This window comes from Plectropomus leopardus, chromosome 8 (genome assembly GCF_026936395.1).
Source record: "Plectropomus leopardus strain MGB_pleo_1.0 chromosome 8, ASM2693639v1, whole genome shotgun sequence".
NCBI classification, from domain to species: domain Eukaryota; kingdom Metazoa; phylum Chordata; class Actinopteri; order Perciformes; family Serranidae; genus Plectropomus; species Plectropomus leopardus.
In genome coordinates this window covers 21,856,863-21,875,480 of record NC_142183.1, presented here as the reverse complement: position 1 = coordinate 21,875,480, position 18,618 = coordinate 21,856,863, and the positions used below count along the sequence as shown (strand labels likewise).

At 42.6% G+C, this 18,618-nt stretch overlaps 1 protein-coding gene across 2 annotated transcripts in view; it reads right to left on the bottom strand.

The window, feature by feature from the left end:
- LOC121948056 (A disintegrin and metalloproteinase with thrombospondin motifs 2) overlaps positions 1–18,418 on the bottom strand; it is a 144,617-nt gene extending 126,199 nt beyond the window's left edge. For both annotated transcript variants that reach the window (XM_042493310.2, XM_042493311.2), the window contains exons 1-2: positions 18,016–18,418; positions 15,972–16,381 (exon numbers count right to left, since the gene is read on the bottom strand). In XM_042493310.2, the coding sequence (XP_042349244.2) occupies positions 15,972–16,381; positions 18,016–18,103 (498 nt within the window). In that variant the 5' untranslated portion in view covers positions 18,104–18,418. The remainder of the gene's footprint in view (positions 1–15,971; positions 16,382–18,015) is intronic.
- Between the last annotated feature and the right edge of the window lie 200 nt (positions 18,419–18,618).

Below are 18,618 nucleotides of genomic sequence, written 5' to 3'. Positions count from 1 at the left end.
ACGTAAAAAAAATTCAGGATATAGATGGAACTAAAACTGTGAAGTTTGGAGTAAGTGATACTTTCAACTCATTTTGAGAAAAGGGCTTTCAAAGATATATATTGCAAAATTATATAAATTTTTAAACCAAATGTATGACACGTGGGTAAAGAATTTACTTGATGGATATCACCATCATAATTATCCAGTTAATTACTTACATTAAGACATTTTCTCTTTCAAGTTTTCTGATATTTTATGTTTAAATTAAGCTCAAATTAGGCTTTTTTATCAAGTATGCCGTTTTTGCAGACATTTCCATAGCAGAAATCTTAAATAAAATAAACCTAAATATGAATTTTGCACATTTTGCACATTTTTCACTTGTCTGAAAGAAGTCCTGTTATGGAAGCCAAATAGCCCAACATCTCAAAATCAATCCATGCATGAAAAATGTATGTTTTGATCTGTTGTGTCTTGCCTTAAAAAGCAGCTTCTGATAAAATGCATGCAGGTCTGAGTGAGGCCTGTGTACAACTAATACTCAGTCGTCAAAAAAGGGCCGGCAATCCCTGACAAGTACAACAACTTGGACCTTCAGTGTAAGTGTATCAACACTGAATAAATCCAGGACAGCCTTCAGTTTCACAACACAACACAATCACACAAAAAGACATGAAAAATATCAGCAGTATTGGGAAAAAATACATAAAAAGAAGAACGTACTTTGGCCTTAAACAGGCTCTGCACAGAATAAGACTGCCTGGCTGTTATGACTAACCCCAAACTGAGAAATTCCTTGACAAGATAGAGCCTTGGTCAGCACAGAGTGGCCGTGGAAACAGGCCAACACAGCTCCAGAAATGCTAACTGGGAGGTCACCCTGCCCTGAAAAGAAATGTGTGCTCGGCAAACACCGCTATAATATTAAGAAAACATACCTCCCAATTGTTCCAGTACAGAGTACCACACTAAATTCAAGTCTACAGAGATCAGACGGAACAGATTTCCTTTCATGTTTAATTATTACGTATGTTTATTTGGACTGTTTATTGATTAAATCTTCTTGAAGAGCTTCATATTTGAACAGCTGTTATTCTTTATTTCTTGTATTGTCATGTTTGGCTCAAATATGTTTGTGTTTCATGCTCAGCTGAATTGAAAAAATGGCTAAAGATGACACAAAGAAAAGGTACACACACCTTCATCTGGGCCTACACACACCATGCAAACAGATAGCAAGACAGCATAAGAGGAAGGGCACATAGCTAGACTCAGAAATGTTTTTTATTTGTCTCCCAGCCGGTAAGAGAGGTGAAGAGATGGGATGGGAAAAAGAGACGAAGTGGATGGCGGCTTCACGCTGTCACACACCAGTAAAAAGGACAGAGAGGAGGGCCCTGTCACATCGCATCAGAGTCAGCTGTAGTCACACCCACCATCCTGAGAGGAGAGGAGAGGAGAGGAGAGGAGAGGAGAGGAGAGCCTAAAGAGAAGAAAAAAAACGAACACCCCCTTCTTTTCTAGTCCTCCATTAGTCTCTCTTCTTCTCCAGTATGTCTTATTTCAATTGTATCTCATTCCTCATCTAGCCTGCCTCACATGCAGCAGCCTCCCTCCACTCTCACCATGTTGCCAGTCTCACTGATTTGGCCACAATGGGGACTTGTGTGGCGGATCCCAGCCTTGAGCTACGAGACTACAGTCCGGGTGGTGGTGGAAGCGGTGGTGTGTGCGGGAGTGGGCGGAAAGTGGGGAGACGGTACAGAAAGGGAGAAAGAGGATTATAAATGAACTGTGGAGATAGAGCACAACCTGACAATAAGTCCCTTCTCCCCTGTGTGTCTGCATCTGAGTGTCAGTGTGTGTGAAAGAGAGAGGCAAAGGATTAGCTTCTGAGAAAAAAATCATTTCCCTTTGTGTTCCAAGTGATGCTGTCAATCATCACACTGTAAGAGGAGCTATGTGTGAGAGTGTGTGAGAGAGTGAGAGAGAGAGAGAGAGAGAGAGAGAGAGAGAGAGTGTGTGTGTGTGTGTGTGTGTGTGTGTGTGTGTGTGTGTGTGTGTGTGTGTGTGTGTGTGACGATAGCACAAGGATGCACAATTTTGGCTCTGGCCATAAACATAACCAATAATAGACTAAGTCTGACAGCAGAGCTATTCTATCCTACAGGCTGTTCTGCTCGTACAGAAACCTATTACAAGCAATGCACCGAAATTTATACGTATTACACACGTATTCATGGGCCAGTAATTTGTGTATAACCCATGATCACGTGGCCATTATGCTAATGGGAGTAAAGAATAAAGTAATATAAAGAGCAGCTAAGGAGGCAGGTTGGAGTGGATGGTCAAACAAATACAGGACTTTCTTCAGGAGCGGTGTTAAGGACTGTGTGAAACCAGGTGAACTTTGTAAGTATATAACATGATGGCGTCCAACCATGTTTCTCTTAAACCTACCCCACATAATTTTACGTTAAGTACGTAACTTTACATCAAGTACGTTACGTCATTTGTATGGTGCTTATTTGTTAGGTATCATACAAACTGCTGTATGAGGATACTGTATTATTTATCTCTGGCTCCTTCAAACCTGTTTTAATAACTAAGTAGGGCTGCCCAAAATGATGAAAATATGCAATAACATTGTTAAATATCACAATAATGATATTACTTGACACCAATAAACACATATTAAAGTGTGCTCTGTTTTCTGCTGCTTTCAGCATACTGCTGAAATACAACAAATTGCTTGTCAGATTAAAAAAATTAAAGGAAATTATTTCTAACATCCTTTTATTGAATATATTAAACACTGAATTGAACACATTTTTTTTCTTTTTAAAGATTGATAGTTGCATTACAAAGCTCAGTTTTCTACTGGCACTCTCTTTCAACTAGCTCAAAAAATCTCTGAGCGCAATGTTGCAGTCTTTCATGAGGTATTAATCACTCACGTTGACATCGTGATGCAGATGAAAAAAAATATGGTGCAGTCCCTAGCTGAGCACCTTCAGAAGTTGGACTTTGTGCTACACTAAGTCACACAAATGGCACTACACACTCCAAAACTTAACAAATACATCACATGTGGGAGGTCTCAGCAGCGTCCAGCCCTACCCCATAGTAGCAGTAACCATTGTACTACGACTATGGTGATTATCTAGTCGGGAGGATACACACACAGGGACTCATGCTGACTAACTTGAACGTGGGGCCAGCCCCACTACCACAGCAACCCACAGAGAAGTTCCACTCACAGCACACACAGAGGGAGCCTGACTTTACTCTCTGCTAAGGACGCCATTACTCCAAAACATCTTTACATAGCACGATGTGGTTTACTGCCATATAAATGCTCTGAGTGTCGCATACAGGTCCTTTAATCTAAAGGTAACCTTAAACTCAACAGACTAGTGTCTTCATTTTATTGTAATAAATATCGGCCAACCCTACCTGCTAACTACATCACCCTCCCGAGTGTTGATAAGGCGCTTATCCCTGACCCCGATCCCCTGTAGATACATCCAGCACACCTTGGAAGGCCAGCGATACAAAAACTAAATCTCACACAGAGCTATACATGGACAAGGTCATCTCAAAGTCTACATTACATCTTGGCAAACAGATTACATAATTCTAAGGCAGTATCCAAAGCTTTCCTTGTACACTCTGGCAGACGATCAGTCACAGTGATCAAAGCGCTAGATGTGTTTCTTTGTTTCTGCTGCTTCACTCCAGCCCCCACAGAGTCAGTTATTAGAATACAATATATTATTATATAATATATTACATATGCTGGTACACTAACAATTCCCGAGGTCCTTATGCACTGGCAAAAAAACCCAAACATAATACACTGGGATAGAAAAAGTGATTATTTCTCTATTGCACAAAACAAAAACAGGCAGCGTTAGTAAGATGAGGAGGGTGTGAGTTTCTGTTATGAGGTGCGATTCTTGCCGCTTAGCTGCCTGCTGCATCAAGCGCCAAGCAAAATGATTTTCAACCACAGACACTGCATGCAGACAGACAGAGATGCAGACAGACAGACAGGCTCTGTTCCATTAAGGAACATGCAAACAGAAAATACAAATGAGACAGCTAAACAACTCAACCCAGAGGAAGTACAAATACAACTAATTAGATCTGGCTGGGACAAAATGCACACATCTTTTTAGGGGGGTCGAGTATGCACTCATGCAGTGAAAGCAACATAAAATATCCATGATCAGTAAGAGAAGTGTACTAGCTTCTGGAAGCAGGCAAGTGACCTTAGCTGAGAGGAAGAGACAATAAAAAGCTAAATTTTTCATGCTAATCAAGAAGTGTCTCTCCTCCCTCCCTTCTGACTGAGCACTGAGCAGGTGGTGACGGTTATGATGCTGCTGTTGTTCTTGTTCAGGTTTGGTCACATTAAGATTCCACCGCACTCTTTTCCTCCCTCCCCCTTTGTGTTACTGTCTTTTTCCTGCACCTACCCTCCCTCGCTCACTCCTCTCTCTCTCATCATCTCTCTCATGTTGTGTTTTGTTTGTGAGGATTATGTGGGGAAAACTTTAAGAGTACAAAGCCACCTGTGTGGTGGCTGGGAGGTAAAGACGGCGTGGCCACAGGAGACATGGGACGGGTCAGCCAGGGGTAGGCAGGCAGAAGGGTTGTTAAGACGCTGGAACATGGTGGAGGATGTCTCGTCCTGTTTCCAAGATCCTCCACAGAGGCTGCTGGGGCCTGTTAGCTACAGAACTGCTGATGTGGCTAGCATCGATCAGTTTCCTGCACGGCCCTGCGGCCTGTGGGACTGGCTGGCCGACTGATTGACTGACTGACTGACTAACTGACTGACTGACTGACTGACTGACTGACTGACTGACTGGAGAGCTGGTGGTGGCTGTTCAGAAGTCAGGAAAAAAAATCAAACAAGCCTGGTCTATTTTCTATTTTATTACTTATTTTATTGCCATTTACTCTGAAGAATACTGTAGTTTTATGCACTACTACTCTCTTGGCCCATCTGGACTGCAGAGAATTAACTTTATTTTGTCATTGAAACATCACAGATGCTCTCCTAAATGTGACCTCGGATACTTTGAAATGTGCTAAACATTAATGGATTCACTTTTTAAAATTTTTGACTATGAAATACTTCTTTTCCTCCATTCATTTGATAATTGTTTTTTTCTTTACCCCAACTGTGAACGTCTGGGAAGAGCTACGACACCTCAAACCTGAGCAAATTGGCTTGATTTCTTAAAAAGAGGGCAATGAGCAATGAAATAAGAAATGACTCAAAAAAAAGCTAGAAATTAGTAAAACAAAAAAGTAGAGGAAAACCTGAAAACTAGTAATAAAGAAACAAAACAAAACAAAGCAATTAAAAATGAAAAAAATGTATCATAATTCTGTGACAAAATTTTAAATATGTAATTATGATAATTATTATATAGTTTTTCCCTAGCTTTTTTCTCATTTCCCTACACATCATTGCCTTGCTTTAAAAAAAAATCTACATTACCTATTTCTTGCAGTTCATGGAACATTGCTCATTGCTTTTTTGTTTTTAAAATATATCTCACCAATTCGCTCAGGTTTAAAAGGTTTTAATACTTGTGAAGGGCATCTAAAAGCAGGACAAGAAAACTGATGTCACTCCAGGTTTCAAAGGGTTAAATCAAAGCATGGATCATTGTTTTTGAAAAAAATAAAAGTGCACAATTTATGATATTATTGGGATCACAACAAAATCAGTTCATTGTGGTGAAATTCGAAAGAGACCCTGCAGACTGCATACTCTCGAATTTTTAAAAACTGTGAAAAATCTTAATAAAGCAATGGTATATCTCATATAGGAAGATATGGTGCCATTTCAAATTGGAATATCATAATGACATCACAGAATCCAGGAAACCCCCATTTCATTATGTCATCACAGGCACAGTGCATCACTCCAGTGTTGGAGCTGATTCTAGTATGAAAACAACCTGCTGTTATTGTGACATCACAGAGGTGTTTCCCTATAATCATTGGGGTTCCACTGCTCTATTTTCTCAGATGAATCCTGTTATTTCAACCACTCAAACTAACCATGTGCTGTGAGCCAGCGCTCTGTGAATGACAGAGAGCGAGACGAAAGAGAGTCAAGGGGGCTGGTTAAGTGCACTGAGTGAGCGGCAGTAATCACAGCTCTGGTAAAAGCACTCCTTTGCTCTGTATAGTGTTCCTCAGAATTGGCCTGCTCTCTATCTGACTCTCTATCTCCCTCCCTCTCTCCCTCTCTCCCTCTCTTCCTCTATTTCTCTCTCTGTCTGATAATAGCTCTAGATTGAGTAATTGTGTGTTTGAGTGGAGCTACACTGCAGGGTGGAACCTGCAATCAGATACCAAGAACACGTTTCTCTCTCACGCTGGCTGTCTCTCCATTCATACCATGCCTCAGCAGTCTGGCCTCTCCACACCCAGCCCTCCCTCCAGCCATGCGGTTCCTGCAGGCTTTCCTCAACCATCACCCTTCCACTTCTTCTTTGTTTTTTTTCTCCCACACACAACCTACACTACACAGCCAGTGAGGGGCTGGGGTCAATAACAGCTGTGCGCCGTGCTGTAATTGATGTCATCATTTCAATTTGAGCTGATTACAGTTGAGAGCTGCTTATCGTGTGACCCGGGGTGGAATAACATACTGTAGGGCCCAGTGAGCTGCCACGCCTGACCAAGCTAAACTGCCAGACTGGCTGGATGGATGGATGGGTCGGCTCAGCCCAGGGCTTCCTTCTCTATTGACTCCTAATGTGGAGGTAATGACTGAGCGTATTCAAGGGGTATGGCTGGCGCAAGCATCTGTGCCGCTGGCATTTAGTGTAGCTCTGGGGATATTATTGTGATTGGCCTGCCCCTCTGTCAACACACTCTCACAAGATTAAGCCCTCTGCTGGCACAGAAATGGATGTATGTGTGCATGCACTGTGTGTGTTTGCTGGCTTTGGATGTTTTGAAGTGGGGTTTTAGGGGTTACTTATCCATAGTCAGTGTATTAAATACAGTAGATGTTAGTTGGCACGCCCCCAGTTTGGAGAAACAGGCTGGAGCCCGAAACTAAAGCTAAGAAATGTACAGGGTTCCCACACATTTTCATGGACAACATTTCAAAACTTTTCCATGACTTTTCAAGGACCCACATAAAAAAAAAAAACAAGATTGCCCTTCTTACCCGACATTTTTCAAACATATCAGATTCAAACTCTCATAAACGGAGAGAAGAAATGCTGGGAGAAAATGAAGAAACATACGTGATGGTAAACAAAACGTCCCACTTATTAGAGCTACGTTATGTCAACAGCGTCAGAAAATACATTCTCTATTATGTTACATTATGTGGCAGGTTTTCCATGAAACATTACTGGAACAATTTCACTACACATAAATAAATTTCATGAGTTTTGCTCACCCCGTCAACAGCAGTAGATTGCTTAGCTTCTGTGTCGGTACTCCTGCCTGTTTCTCCAAACTGGGGAGTGTAGACTGACATCTACTGTTTGTAATATACTGTCTATAAATAAATACATCATACAGCCCCACTTCCAAAGATCTAAACTATCCCTTTTAGTAACTTTACAACCTCTCTAATTGTAGACATGTTACAATCACAACATCATTACATTAAATTGCGACCCTGGAGGCAATTTTCATAGTATTTGCAAAGAATGTGCAATCTACAAGCACCCACCCACAGAAAAAAAATAAATAAACCACCTGTCAATGCTTTGGCATTTCTCCTTGCTGTTGATGTCGAGTCTTTTCAATGAAAGCACCAAAATAACACCGCCGCCTTCCAGCATTCCTGCTGTGCACTAATAACACACATGAACAGACTGAAGCACACAGCCATACATAAATATGGCATATCAGAATATACAAAGGGCAACACCTGCACAGGATCAGGGCTAATTATCTGCCAACAAATGATGGCGCCCATACTATGCAAACAGCAGGCATAAAATATCCTCTAGTTAGTGAGATCTAGATCTGGCTTCTTGGCTCTAAACTTTTTTATTTATTTATGCATAGACAGCGGGCAATACCCTTAACCCTCAATACCACTTGTCTGATCAGCGCTTGGGAGCAGAGCTGCTGCTAAAAACAGACAAAGACTGCTCACTAAAGGAACACTGTCTCTTGCTGTCTCTTTCTTTTTTTGCCGGAGCTTTGAATCTGTGGGTGTTGGGGAGCAAAAAGCTGTCTGCCACATTCTTTTTCTCTCTCTTTCTCTGTCATTTCCCTGACTCTTTTAATACCATCATTAGGAGAGCTCTCCTGCTTGCTGCTACCGCTGCTGGCCAAGGAACACGAGACAGAGAGAAAGATTGAGAGAGGAGAGCGAGAGGAGCGAGGGGTGGAGACAATAAGAGAAATGTGTGCACAATTTTTTTTTGTCATGCAGCGAGGTAAAGATGATTCAGGGGAACTTTGCTTTTGGCTGCTGTGTGTCCCTGCTGTGAGTCTGAGCATCTGACCATACTGTAGGTGTACCGTGTGTTAGAGCACATGACTCCATTCCAGTCTAATGTGCATGTATGTGTAAAATCGTGCAATGTACACCACTGGGGCAACATGTGTCCTGTCATCCAGGTGTGCAGCCACCTGGATTTTAGGAGTAACCTCTAAAATGACAGACAGCGTACTTCCTCTGTTACAAACTCTGAGACATGACGTTAACTTCTTACCCAGCTGGATCTCATTTCTGGCCTGCGTGCACGCCTATCGGCTCCACAGACCTGCGTGACCCTCTGTTCCCACGTTAACCTGAAGCTGCCCTACCATTTGTCAGAACTGACTGATTTTCTCAGGTGCTGTGGCCCTGAAGACAGGAAGCATCACAATGGAGACAGATATCTGGATGTGCAACACTGCAAGAGGAGTGTGTGTGTGTGTGTGTGTGTGTGTGTGTGTGTGTGTGTGTGTGTGTGTGTGTGTGTTTGTCTTTCAATCCACAGTATGTCCATTATTTTAATTATATCTGTTACAGAATAGAATAGAATACAACAGGAGGACAGAACACAGCCAAATCAAACCGAATTGAGCAGAACAGAACAGAACAGAGGAGAAAAGAGCAGAACAAAACAAAACACAATGGAATGGAACAGGACAGAACCTGACGGAACGGGACAGGACGGAACGGAACAAAGGCAAAGACAAAAAGTTTTTGTTTGCGGTTTGTTTGAAAGAAAAGTACATCCTGGTGGAAGATAGGATATTTAAGACTTTTAATGACTCAAAAGGATTTAACTCCATAACCGTCTACCTATAAATTCTTTTCCATTTTGCTTTTTGAATTTTTCTGAAGATTGTCTACTCAAGATTCTTCTCTTTCTTTCACATTTTCTCTGTCTTAACTTTTGCTGGGTCACATTGGTGCATGCTGAGCATTCAGAGTTTGGAAATGGACACATATAATATAAATCACTCTCAGCTGAATTCTGTTTCTGTCTCTGCTTGCGGCTACTTAAAAGGATAAAACCACTTCACCTTGTGAAATCATGAATGGGTGTGTGGAAAACATGACTCTGACTAAGCCCTAGTAAACAGGGCTCATAAAAAAAGCACCAGCTTTCGTTAAAACAAATAATAGACAAGTTGCACTGATCCACTGATGAAAATGAATGAACCTACAAAGTGACAATTTAAGCAGAAATAGACATGTTTGTGCTGTAACTTACTTTGTATAATGATGAAGTAAATGCCGAGTGCACAATATAACAGCTATAAAATAATAACACCATCGGCATCTACACTGGTTCCCTATAAGCCTCGCTTTTCCTGTGCAATTTGGTCCAGAGTGGGTTCTTCAGAAAGAGGACAGGCAGTAGCTCTGCTGACATTCCACGTAAGATCCCAAAAAGACACACACATATGAACACACCTGACCTCACACCCACATGTGCACAAAATCAGGCCAGCACAGCTACAGTAACAGCCTCCACATCCCCGAACAAATACTGCAGGTGAGGCTGAGGGAAAGACCTCAAGTGGGGCCAGAGGTTCAGACACCCTTGTACATACATGCACGTATGCAATCACATGGAATTCAAGTTCAGAAACTGAGATCTTGATATTTACTGTCATTTCTCACCTAAATCCACCTTGTTTTGTTGGATAAAATTCTTCCTGCAGGTTTCAAGTATTGTGTCTGACAAGATGAACATATTAAAACAAAACCACCTTCTTCAAATTCCAACAGAAGTGTAATGAAATATTACGGAAAGACAGCTCAACTTCTAGCCCCGAAGGGGTTTCTTTTTACTTATTCTGTTATCTTTAATGAGATGCTTACAGTTCACCTGTAAGACATGATTTATTTTTAATAAAGTCAACAACACATCTGAAATATGACTACAGATGAATAAAACATACAGTTGAACAAGCCACCATGCCAGCATCATGCCCTTTGCATTAGTATAGCAGAGGATAGTCTTAATGTTACATGAAACATTTCTCCTGCACCTCCAATCTTAACCACTGAATACAAACCACAAAACAAATTTCTGAAATGCACCAGATTTTCCCTTTATACTGCTGCATGCGTTAATCTCTTAAGTTCAGTCCGAGAGGATGTTCATTCATCATTTGGTGTTGTTTTATGATCTTTATCTACAAGGACAAAATAATTACTGTAAAATTTCAATACACAACATTTTCTAATTGATCATTTACAGTTCTGTGCTTTAAGGTAAATCAGGTAAACTAATAAATGGGCCTTTGTGTGATTAGTAGAAAAGCAAAAGTGTTACTAATGATATTAACAATGGCTCTGTTCTTTTCAAAGTGAGCCAGCATGCACAAAACAAGGATCCTGAACCAAAGCAGCTGAATGGAATTGTGCCATTTTTACCTCAGCCAAGGAGAACATGTTTTTGGTTTAGAGTGTTTGTGTTTGTTTATTTGTCAGCAGGATAACAGAAAAACTACTGGCCTGATTTTTCTGAAACTTGGTGGAAGTGTGTGGCATGGGTCAGAGAGGAACCCATTACATTTTGGAGCAGATCCAAAACACTGGGCAGATACACAAAATTATTTTTTGCTTTTGGTAAAATTATACTATGCTGATGATTAAAAAAACAAAAACAAAACAAAAAAAAAACAATGTATAGACACATATAGACAAAATATCTCTAAATCATCACTTATGACCCATGAGACGTGTGTGGCCGTGTACTTATCTGCCAAGATTCTGCCAGTATTTTCTTATTTTCTGTGTTTTAGATGTTTCTGGGCATGTAGCACTCAGGTGAGGTCGGCTTTAAGTGTGTTTACAAACAGTAACTGACAATCCTGTGTAGTATATATTTAATGCTGCGAGGGCATTTGGCTTTGGCATAAATGCCATACATCTTTAAATCCAGTAGATTGTAGTAAAATTCAATCATAATAAGTCAAAGCCAATTTTAGATATACGATGACTCCATATCACAATCTACAATCATTGGTACCAGTAATCCTCTGGGGTTTCCTACACATAATGTTGCTTAGTCTTCCACAGAAAGCAGCTGTTACAGAGCTATCATTCTAATAAAAGACTGGACTATTCACCTTTGCGCTGGATGAGGTCTGCACTTCTCCGAGTGTCCTTCTAGTTTCCTACATTGAGATGTCTTGCTATTCTTCAGAACAAGGTTTACACATATTTTGATGGACAAAATTTCAAATTTTTTCACACCTTATTTAGGACCCTTTTTTTGTGCCCTACTTGCCCATAATTGTAATTTCAGCTAGCTGACAGACATAAAGGAGAGATACTCAACATAGGGCATGAATGAAGAAACATACATGATGGTAAACAATACATCACACATCGATGCATGTTACAGCTACGTTAAGCCGTTTTGTAAATTCTAGTTCCATGACTTCCAGTTTTTTCATGACTGTGGGAACCCTGTAGAAAGTGCCAGTTTTGAAACTACAAGGTAACACTGGACCCTGCATAATTCATATGCAGAATTACATGTATATACATGTATATACAACAACATTCGTCCATGAAGTGGAAACTTCCTTAGCTTATGAGTTTATATTTTTGTTTGATTCATGCACACAGACTGACACACACACAGACACAGACACACACACACACACACACACACACACACACACACACAGAAACACAGTCTGAGCAGCAGTTTAATTTCATTTTGCTCTGCACCGATGTAGGACTAAAAGCACATACACACAAACGCGCTCCCTAGTTCTCATACCGTACAGTGTGCTGCCTCCTCTCAAGCATCCAGAGAACTAACCAGCTGATCACAGCTTCTGTTCACAGAAATCCAATTCCCTCCAAAGGTCATTTGTCCATTCAAAGATTTTCCTTTTTCCCTGTGCTCTCTCATGCTCTCTCATTTATTCTGGTCATTTGCTACTTCTTGAAATCTATATCCTTTGCCCTCTTCATTTTTCCTCCTCTGCCTCTTTATTATTATTTTCTTGTATTCTGGTTTGAACCCTATCTGCCCCTGTCTTGGCTCTCTCTCTCTCCTTCCCCTCATCACACACCCTGGATCACAGCCAGCAAGAGGTTTTTGGCTGTGAATGGCAACGCAGGGCAGAGAAAGCTCTAACCAGGTGGCTGGGTCACTGAGGAAGTGGGCACAGCAGGGCAGAGCTGGGCTACGTGGCTCTGCTGAGTTTAAAAAGACAGATGTGGGCAGAGATTAGGCAGAGCCTGACAGAGCTCGGCTGTATTTCTTGGCATGCCTAAAGGGTTGTAAGAATTAATTAGTAATGACATGAGTTGTTCAGGGGCGGGGAAAAAACAAATTAAATATAAGTGGACAGCAATAATGTGATTAATAAAAGGGTTTTTTTTTTGTTTGGACTGTTTGCTGTGGCTGTTACAGCGCTGATATCAATAATAGTTATCTAATAATTCATTGTAACAATGTTGTTTTACTCCTCCTCAGTCACAGCAATTTCAAAAGGGGAAATTCTACAAGATTATATTTCGAAAACGGTCTGATTTTAAAGGAAAGGTTCACATTGTTTCAGGCACTGTTTCTCAAAACAAAAGTCACATGTCCATAATTCCTTCCGTCCACGTGGGCCCTGAAGAGATCCCCTCGTAATGCAACTTTAATATGAGTAATGGGAGACATGATCCAAAGTTCAAAATTCAAGTTTAATTGAATCCTTAAGACTTCAGTAGTCTGAATTAGACAAATGGAGTAAACATTTTTCATAAATTACATTCTTTTTAGTTTAAAATTTGTTTCTCCTGTCAGTGTTTTATAGCTGAGCTGCAGAGGAGGGACAGTAAAATATAGATATATTTTTGCACTACAGAGACCACAAGTCTGGAAGATAAACACTCTATCCATCTAACTCTCACTGCTGAAGTCTCATATAAGCTTTGAGTGCACTTAAACAGGTGCCCTGTGCAGTTATGTTTACATTTAGTATTCCTCACCAAAATGTTGTGTAAATCATCGAGGCCTGACAACCATGTTAAATGCAAAACATGCTAGTTTGCGGTCTTCTTTGTCCTTGCCTTTGTTAGAGCATCACTATGTTACCATCGATGCTTGATCGTTGGAACAGTGTAATATGTGGTGGCAGGAATGAGACTCGTGCCCATGTGCTCGACTGCATACATGCCTGTCCTTGCGCGTGAGCCAAACAAATTAGGGACCTTGGTTTAGCATCAAGGAAATCCAAGCATTCTAACAATGCAGAAAAGGAGGAGGATTTATATTAATATTTAATTAATTAATATTATTTATTGTTGTGGTTAAATCACTAAAAAAGCCAACATGTTTTGACTACTGCTAGTCTTCATCAGGGCTTTAAAAACCTAAATAACAGCAGGAACCAATATGAGACCTTTACATGAGCCACATGATGAAATGACATAATAATAGTAAATAAATTAAAAATGATTTTATTATCTTTAAATTTATAATTTGGGGACCCACAAACACTGCTCTTTAGCACTACTAGTGGACAAAAACTTTAAAGGATACCATCAAGAATACATCTCTGGAGGACTGAGGATTTTGTGCCCAATCTTCTAACTCACATTAAGTCACATTAAGGAAGGGTCAATATGAACAGGAGGAATGACAACATTGAAGAAAAAATGATTTGTACACACACAACATATACATGTGTTGGGTGCCAAAGACGGTACTTTTAAGGGCACTAATGGAACTATGTTGGTATGACCGAGGAGCTATTCAATTGAAATCCATCTGCCAAATATCATTACCTGATCGTGCATCTCGGGGAGAACACCAGGTTTAGACAAGAGTTGGAAGTGTTGCAAAGCACCCCGAAGTCTGGTAGGCAGCCACGGAGCTCTGAGGCCGGCAACGGAACTCCACGAGGCCACCTGATTTGACTTCAAACAGGAGGCATAAGCACCCAAAAGTCATGAAGCCGTACATGGCGCTCCGCAGCCTCTCCTCCCTCAGCGAACTAAGACTGTTGCTGTACTGCTAATCTGCCGCAATAGTCTGGGCATCTGGTCTATGTTGTTTGTATATTATTTTAACAATATCCTAGTTTCCCTGCTAAACAAGAAGACATACATACACACAAGCAGACAGACAGACAGAAACAGAAGTTTATCTTTATGTCTGATTAGAGAAAAGCAGAGGAGCAAAATTGCATTTTAAGTCCAGTCCAAAAGTACGGGTACCAGTACTGGTATCAGTTCAAATGTCACCTGTACCCGACCCTATGAGTATTAGTTTAGACCGACTTTAAAACGTGTGAATCTCTCCTTTAAAATCCTGGCATGCCTGGCAGTGGAGTCACTCTGATCTGTTATCTTTAACCAAGAACACTTTGACAGCAACCTTTCCAAGAAATTGCCAATAGGCCCTGGAATGACAGGCCGCAGCAGCAGTGAGTTGCTGCTGGCTGGTGTCAGGCTAAGTGGGCATGTCAGGCCTGTGCTGTCCTGGCTCCCTGCCTGCTCTCTCAGCTGCTTGCTCAGTCCCCTGTGTCCTCAACCCTAAACGGATCCAGTCGCTGCTACTCAGCTCCAGTGGCGGGATGATCTGGCTGACTAATGAACACTTTTCCTAATGAGGGGAACTCCTCCCCCCAATCTCATCATTCCCTGCACCCCCCACTCCCCCCCGCAACCCCCCCATCCCGAGGCTTATCTCCCTCACTTGTCCCTTCCACCTCTTCCTAGGGCACTGGTCTCCATCTTTCTGCATCCTCTCATCTCAGCAGTTCCTGTGCACATTCTTCACACTGTCTATATCTCACTTCTCTCCCTTGCCGACAGCCATTCACCAACTGTTTGCCATCTCTTTTCCTTTTCCTGTATTCATCGTCAGCTCTATTAAAAGCATTTACAATTCAGGCTCTTTGCGCAACTGTTGTGCAACCAAAATATTTTATGGTGGCAGCTTCTATTCGAATACTGTTGTGGTGTCCGCTATTTATCCAGTGCTTAGGTATGTGTTTGTAGTGCGTAGGACAAGCGAGCGAAATGTCATTTTAAAAGCACTGTGCTGAGATATAGGCATAAATACCGAGGTTATCTGTAAAACATCTGTGTATTCCTTTAATAATCCCTTCCCCCCTTCTACATGAGCAAACTAAAGGGGGCAGAGGACAGAGGGATGAAAACATGACTCAGGTATTTCTCACAGCAGGCCTGATGTTAAAACCAGTTTAGAGGACGTTAGGGAGAGAACCAGTGTAAATCATAAGTTTGACCCCCTGAAAACCTCTGAGCTATGAGGTCAACCACAAAGACTCACCAGGGACAGAGACATGGTCAAAGGGCAAAAAGCTCTTGCTTTTTGCTGTATGGTTGTATCTTTATATCTATTCTTTAAACATAGAGTTCCCCTACACACTCACACATGCACCATCTGCCCTCCTGCATCCTCTCATGTCATTTTGTCCGCAGACAGCTTCACACCAAGCTCTATGAACACCACAGCGGTCACACAGATAAGACGTAACACAGGTTGTCCACTCACCAGGCCGTCACAGTTGCTGATAGCAACAGAGGCTCCTGGCGTGTCTGTGATGTCCCCCACGTACAAGCACTCGTCGTGTAGTGGCTCAGAGTGCCGGGTGCTGTCGCTGTCATCGTGCCACTCCATCTTGGCTCCGGGGGCCACCAGCCTGGAGTTGTGGCGCAGGCGCAGGTGGAATTCCCGGCCGAAGATTGTGACGTTGTAGTAAAGCCTTTCCTGAAAGGCCACGGGCTCTCCTCTTGGTCCTTCCCACTCATCATTGCCTACTCCTACCTCCCTCCTCCGGCGCCTACGGGACTGCCCTCCTGCCATGCGGCCAGCCGAGACGGCGTGTGACAGGAAGCGGCCCTCTGCGTCCACACTGATCGGCCTCACCAGTCCATACTCCCCCAGGACATGCTGCAGGGAGTCTGGGAACAGGACAGTTGAGTGAAGAGGGTGGGGGTGTGAGGGGGTGAGAGGGTGAGAGTGAGGATGAGGCAGAAGCAGGTGAGAAAGAGAAAAGATTTTTATTTGGTGAGTAAGATTTGAAAATGTGGAAAACAGGGTGGGAAGGAAGAACATTAGAGGTTGGAGATAAGAAAAAGAAACCACAATGTGGAGAGGAGGAGACGTCATGGGAAAGCATGGGGGATAAACAGTGGAGAAAATGGGGAGTAATAAGTGGAGGATGGAAAAAAGAGGTGGGAGGGGGGAAAAAAGGGATTAGAAAAATGCCAAGCATGCCATGGAATTATTTATTCCTTATTCTGCGTCACATGGAACACAATAATAAATAAAAGAAATAAGAGCAGTAACCTCTCTCTCTCTCTCGCTCGCTCACTCACACACACTCACACACACACACACACACACACCACAAAGCACAGCCCCACCCATGAACCCAGAGGCGACCCCCGTACTTGGCAGTGCGCGTTTGGAAACGGCAGCCTCAGCAGTGCGCGCTGCGCTCCTGACACCTTCTGTGCCCTTCTCCCGTCAACAGGAAAGCCAGTACAAGATCAAGGTGCTAATTGCGGCTTTCTCACGCTGTTTTCTCGCTGTCAGGCTGCTCGATCTGTGAAAAGTGATTTCTATAACCTCGACACTGACTGAGTAAAAAAAGGAAAACAAAACCCTCTTTTAAAGAGCTTTTAATAAAAATGATGCACATTGGAATGCATTTTGCAACAATTTATCCTAATCATCATTATAATTACCAGTGTTGTATATTACCAACATGCTAATTACTGCACTATGGGTTACAGTTAAAACGCTTGATATTGTCTTGGCTTGAGGAGCATTTCGTGTGACAGTGACAGCAGGTGCATTTTTTAGGCGACCTGAGAAATGCTCCCCGCGCCCACACACATACACACACGCACACTCATAAACACACTCTTAAAGGCCACTTTAACGTGTCAATGCCATCACAGAGACAGTTGTGCCATCACCTTATACGTGGTCCTCAAGTGCATTTATTATTATTTGCTTATCCATCTGTCATGTCTAATTTATAAAGTTTGCTGACTGATCAAACCTAACACACACTGTTAATATTACTCAAGCTTCCACGTCAGAGGGATGATTTGATAATAGTGTGATCAATAGGCTGACATCCGACTCCAGCGTCCTGTGACAGATCGATAGATGCGACAGCGGCAGAATCAGATAATGTTAGGGCTACTTCCCTGCAAAATCCGACAGTAAACCGGTGCATCTGATGCCCCTTTACACCCCAGATATCATTATCCCCTTGGTGGAAGAAAGCAAATCACAACACTGCTTGCACCGCCGAGGGACCTCCAGAAAGACCAAACACCACAGCAGGACGCACAGAAGTTGCAAACGCGTCCTACAATGTTGTTTGCAAAAACTGCAAAAGCGTGCCAAATAAATTAAAAATACAAACACGGGAAACCGGACAGTGTTTTTGTGCCGCTACGTTGAGCTCCAGACTTCCCAGTGAGCGCATGAAAGCGCCCCGTGCAGCTCTGCTGATAAGAGATCAGCAGAAACGTAGAACAACATAAACACTGACCACGTTTAACTGTGCTGTACGTACCAACGCTACTGGCGATGTAAAGGCCGCTGGTGTGCAGCAGAAAGGCCGGTAGAATAATTAGGACAGTAAATCCAGGCGAGAGACCCATGGCAGCTCCGAACTGCGCAGGTGAGAGAGTGGGACTCCGGGCTCCAGTGTGGTGAAGTTCCCCGCCTGGCGCGACCAGCCACGCCACGACAGCAACAGCACAGCAGCCCGCAACTAGACTGCCAAGTGCACCGGGAGAGACGGAGCTCTCCTCCCCTCTCTCTCTCCTCCTCTCAGCCGAGGTCTCTCTCTCTCTCTCTCTCTCTCTCTCTCTCTCTCTCTCTCTCTCCCACTCACACACTCTCACTCAACTCTCCTCCTCTCTTTCCTCCTCTATGTCTCTCTCTTTCTCTCAACTCCTCTCTCACATTGTGCGTGCTCCCCCACTCTGCTCTGACAACTCCCCGACTCTACAAACACACACACACACACACATACACATACACACACACACACACACACGCACGCACGCACCGGGCACCGGGCGCCCACACACTCCCTGTGTGTCTCCGGGAGGATGAGAGGATATTTCAGAGCGCTGGCCGTGCTGCAGACTGACTGACTGACAGGCCCGCT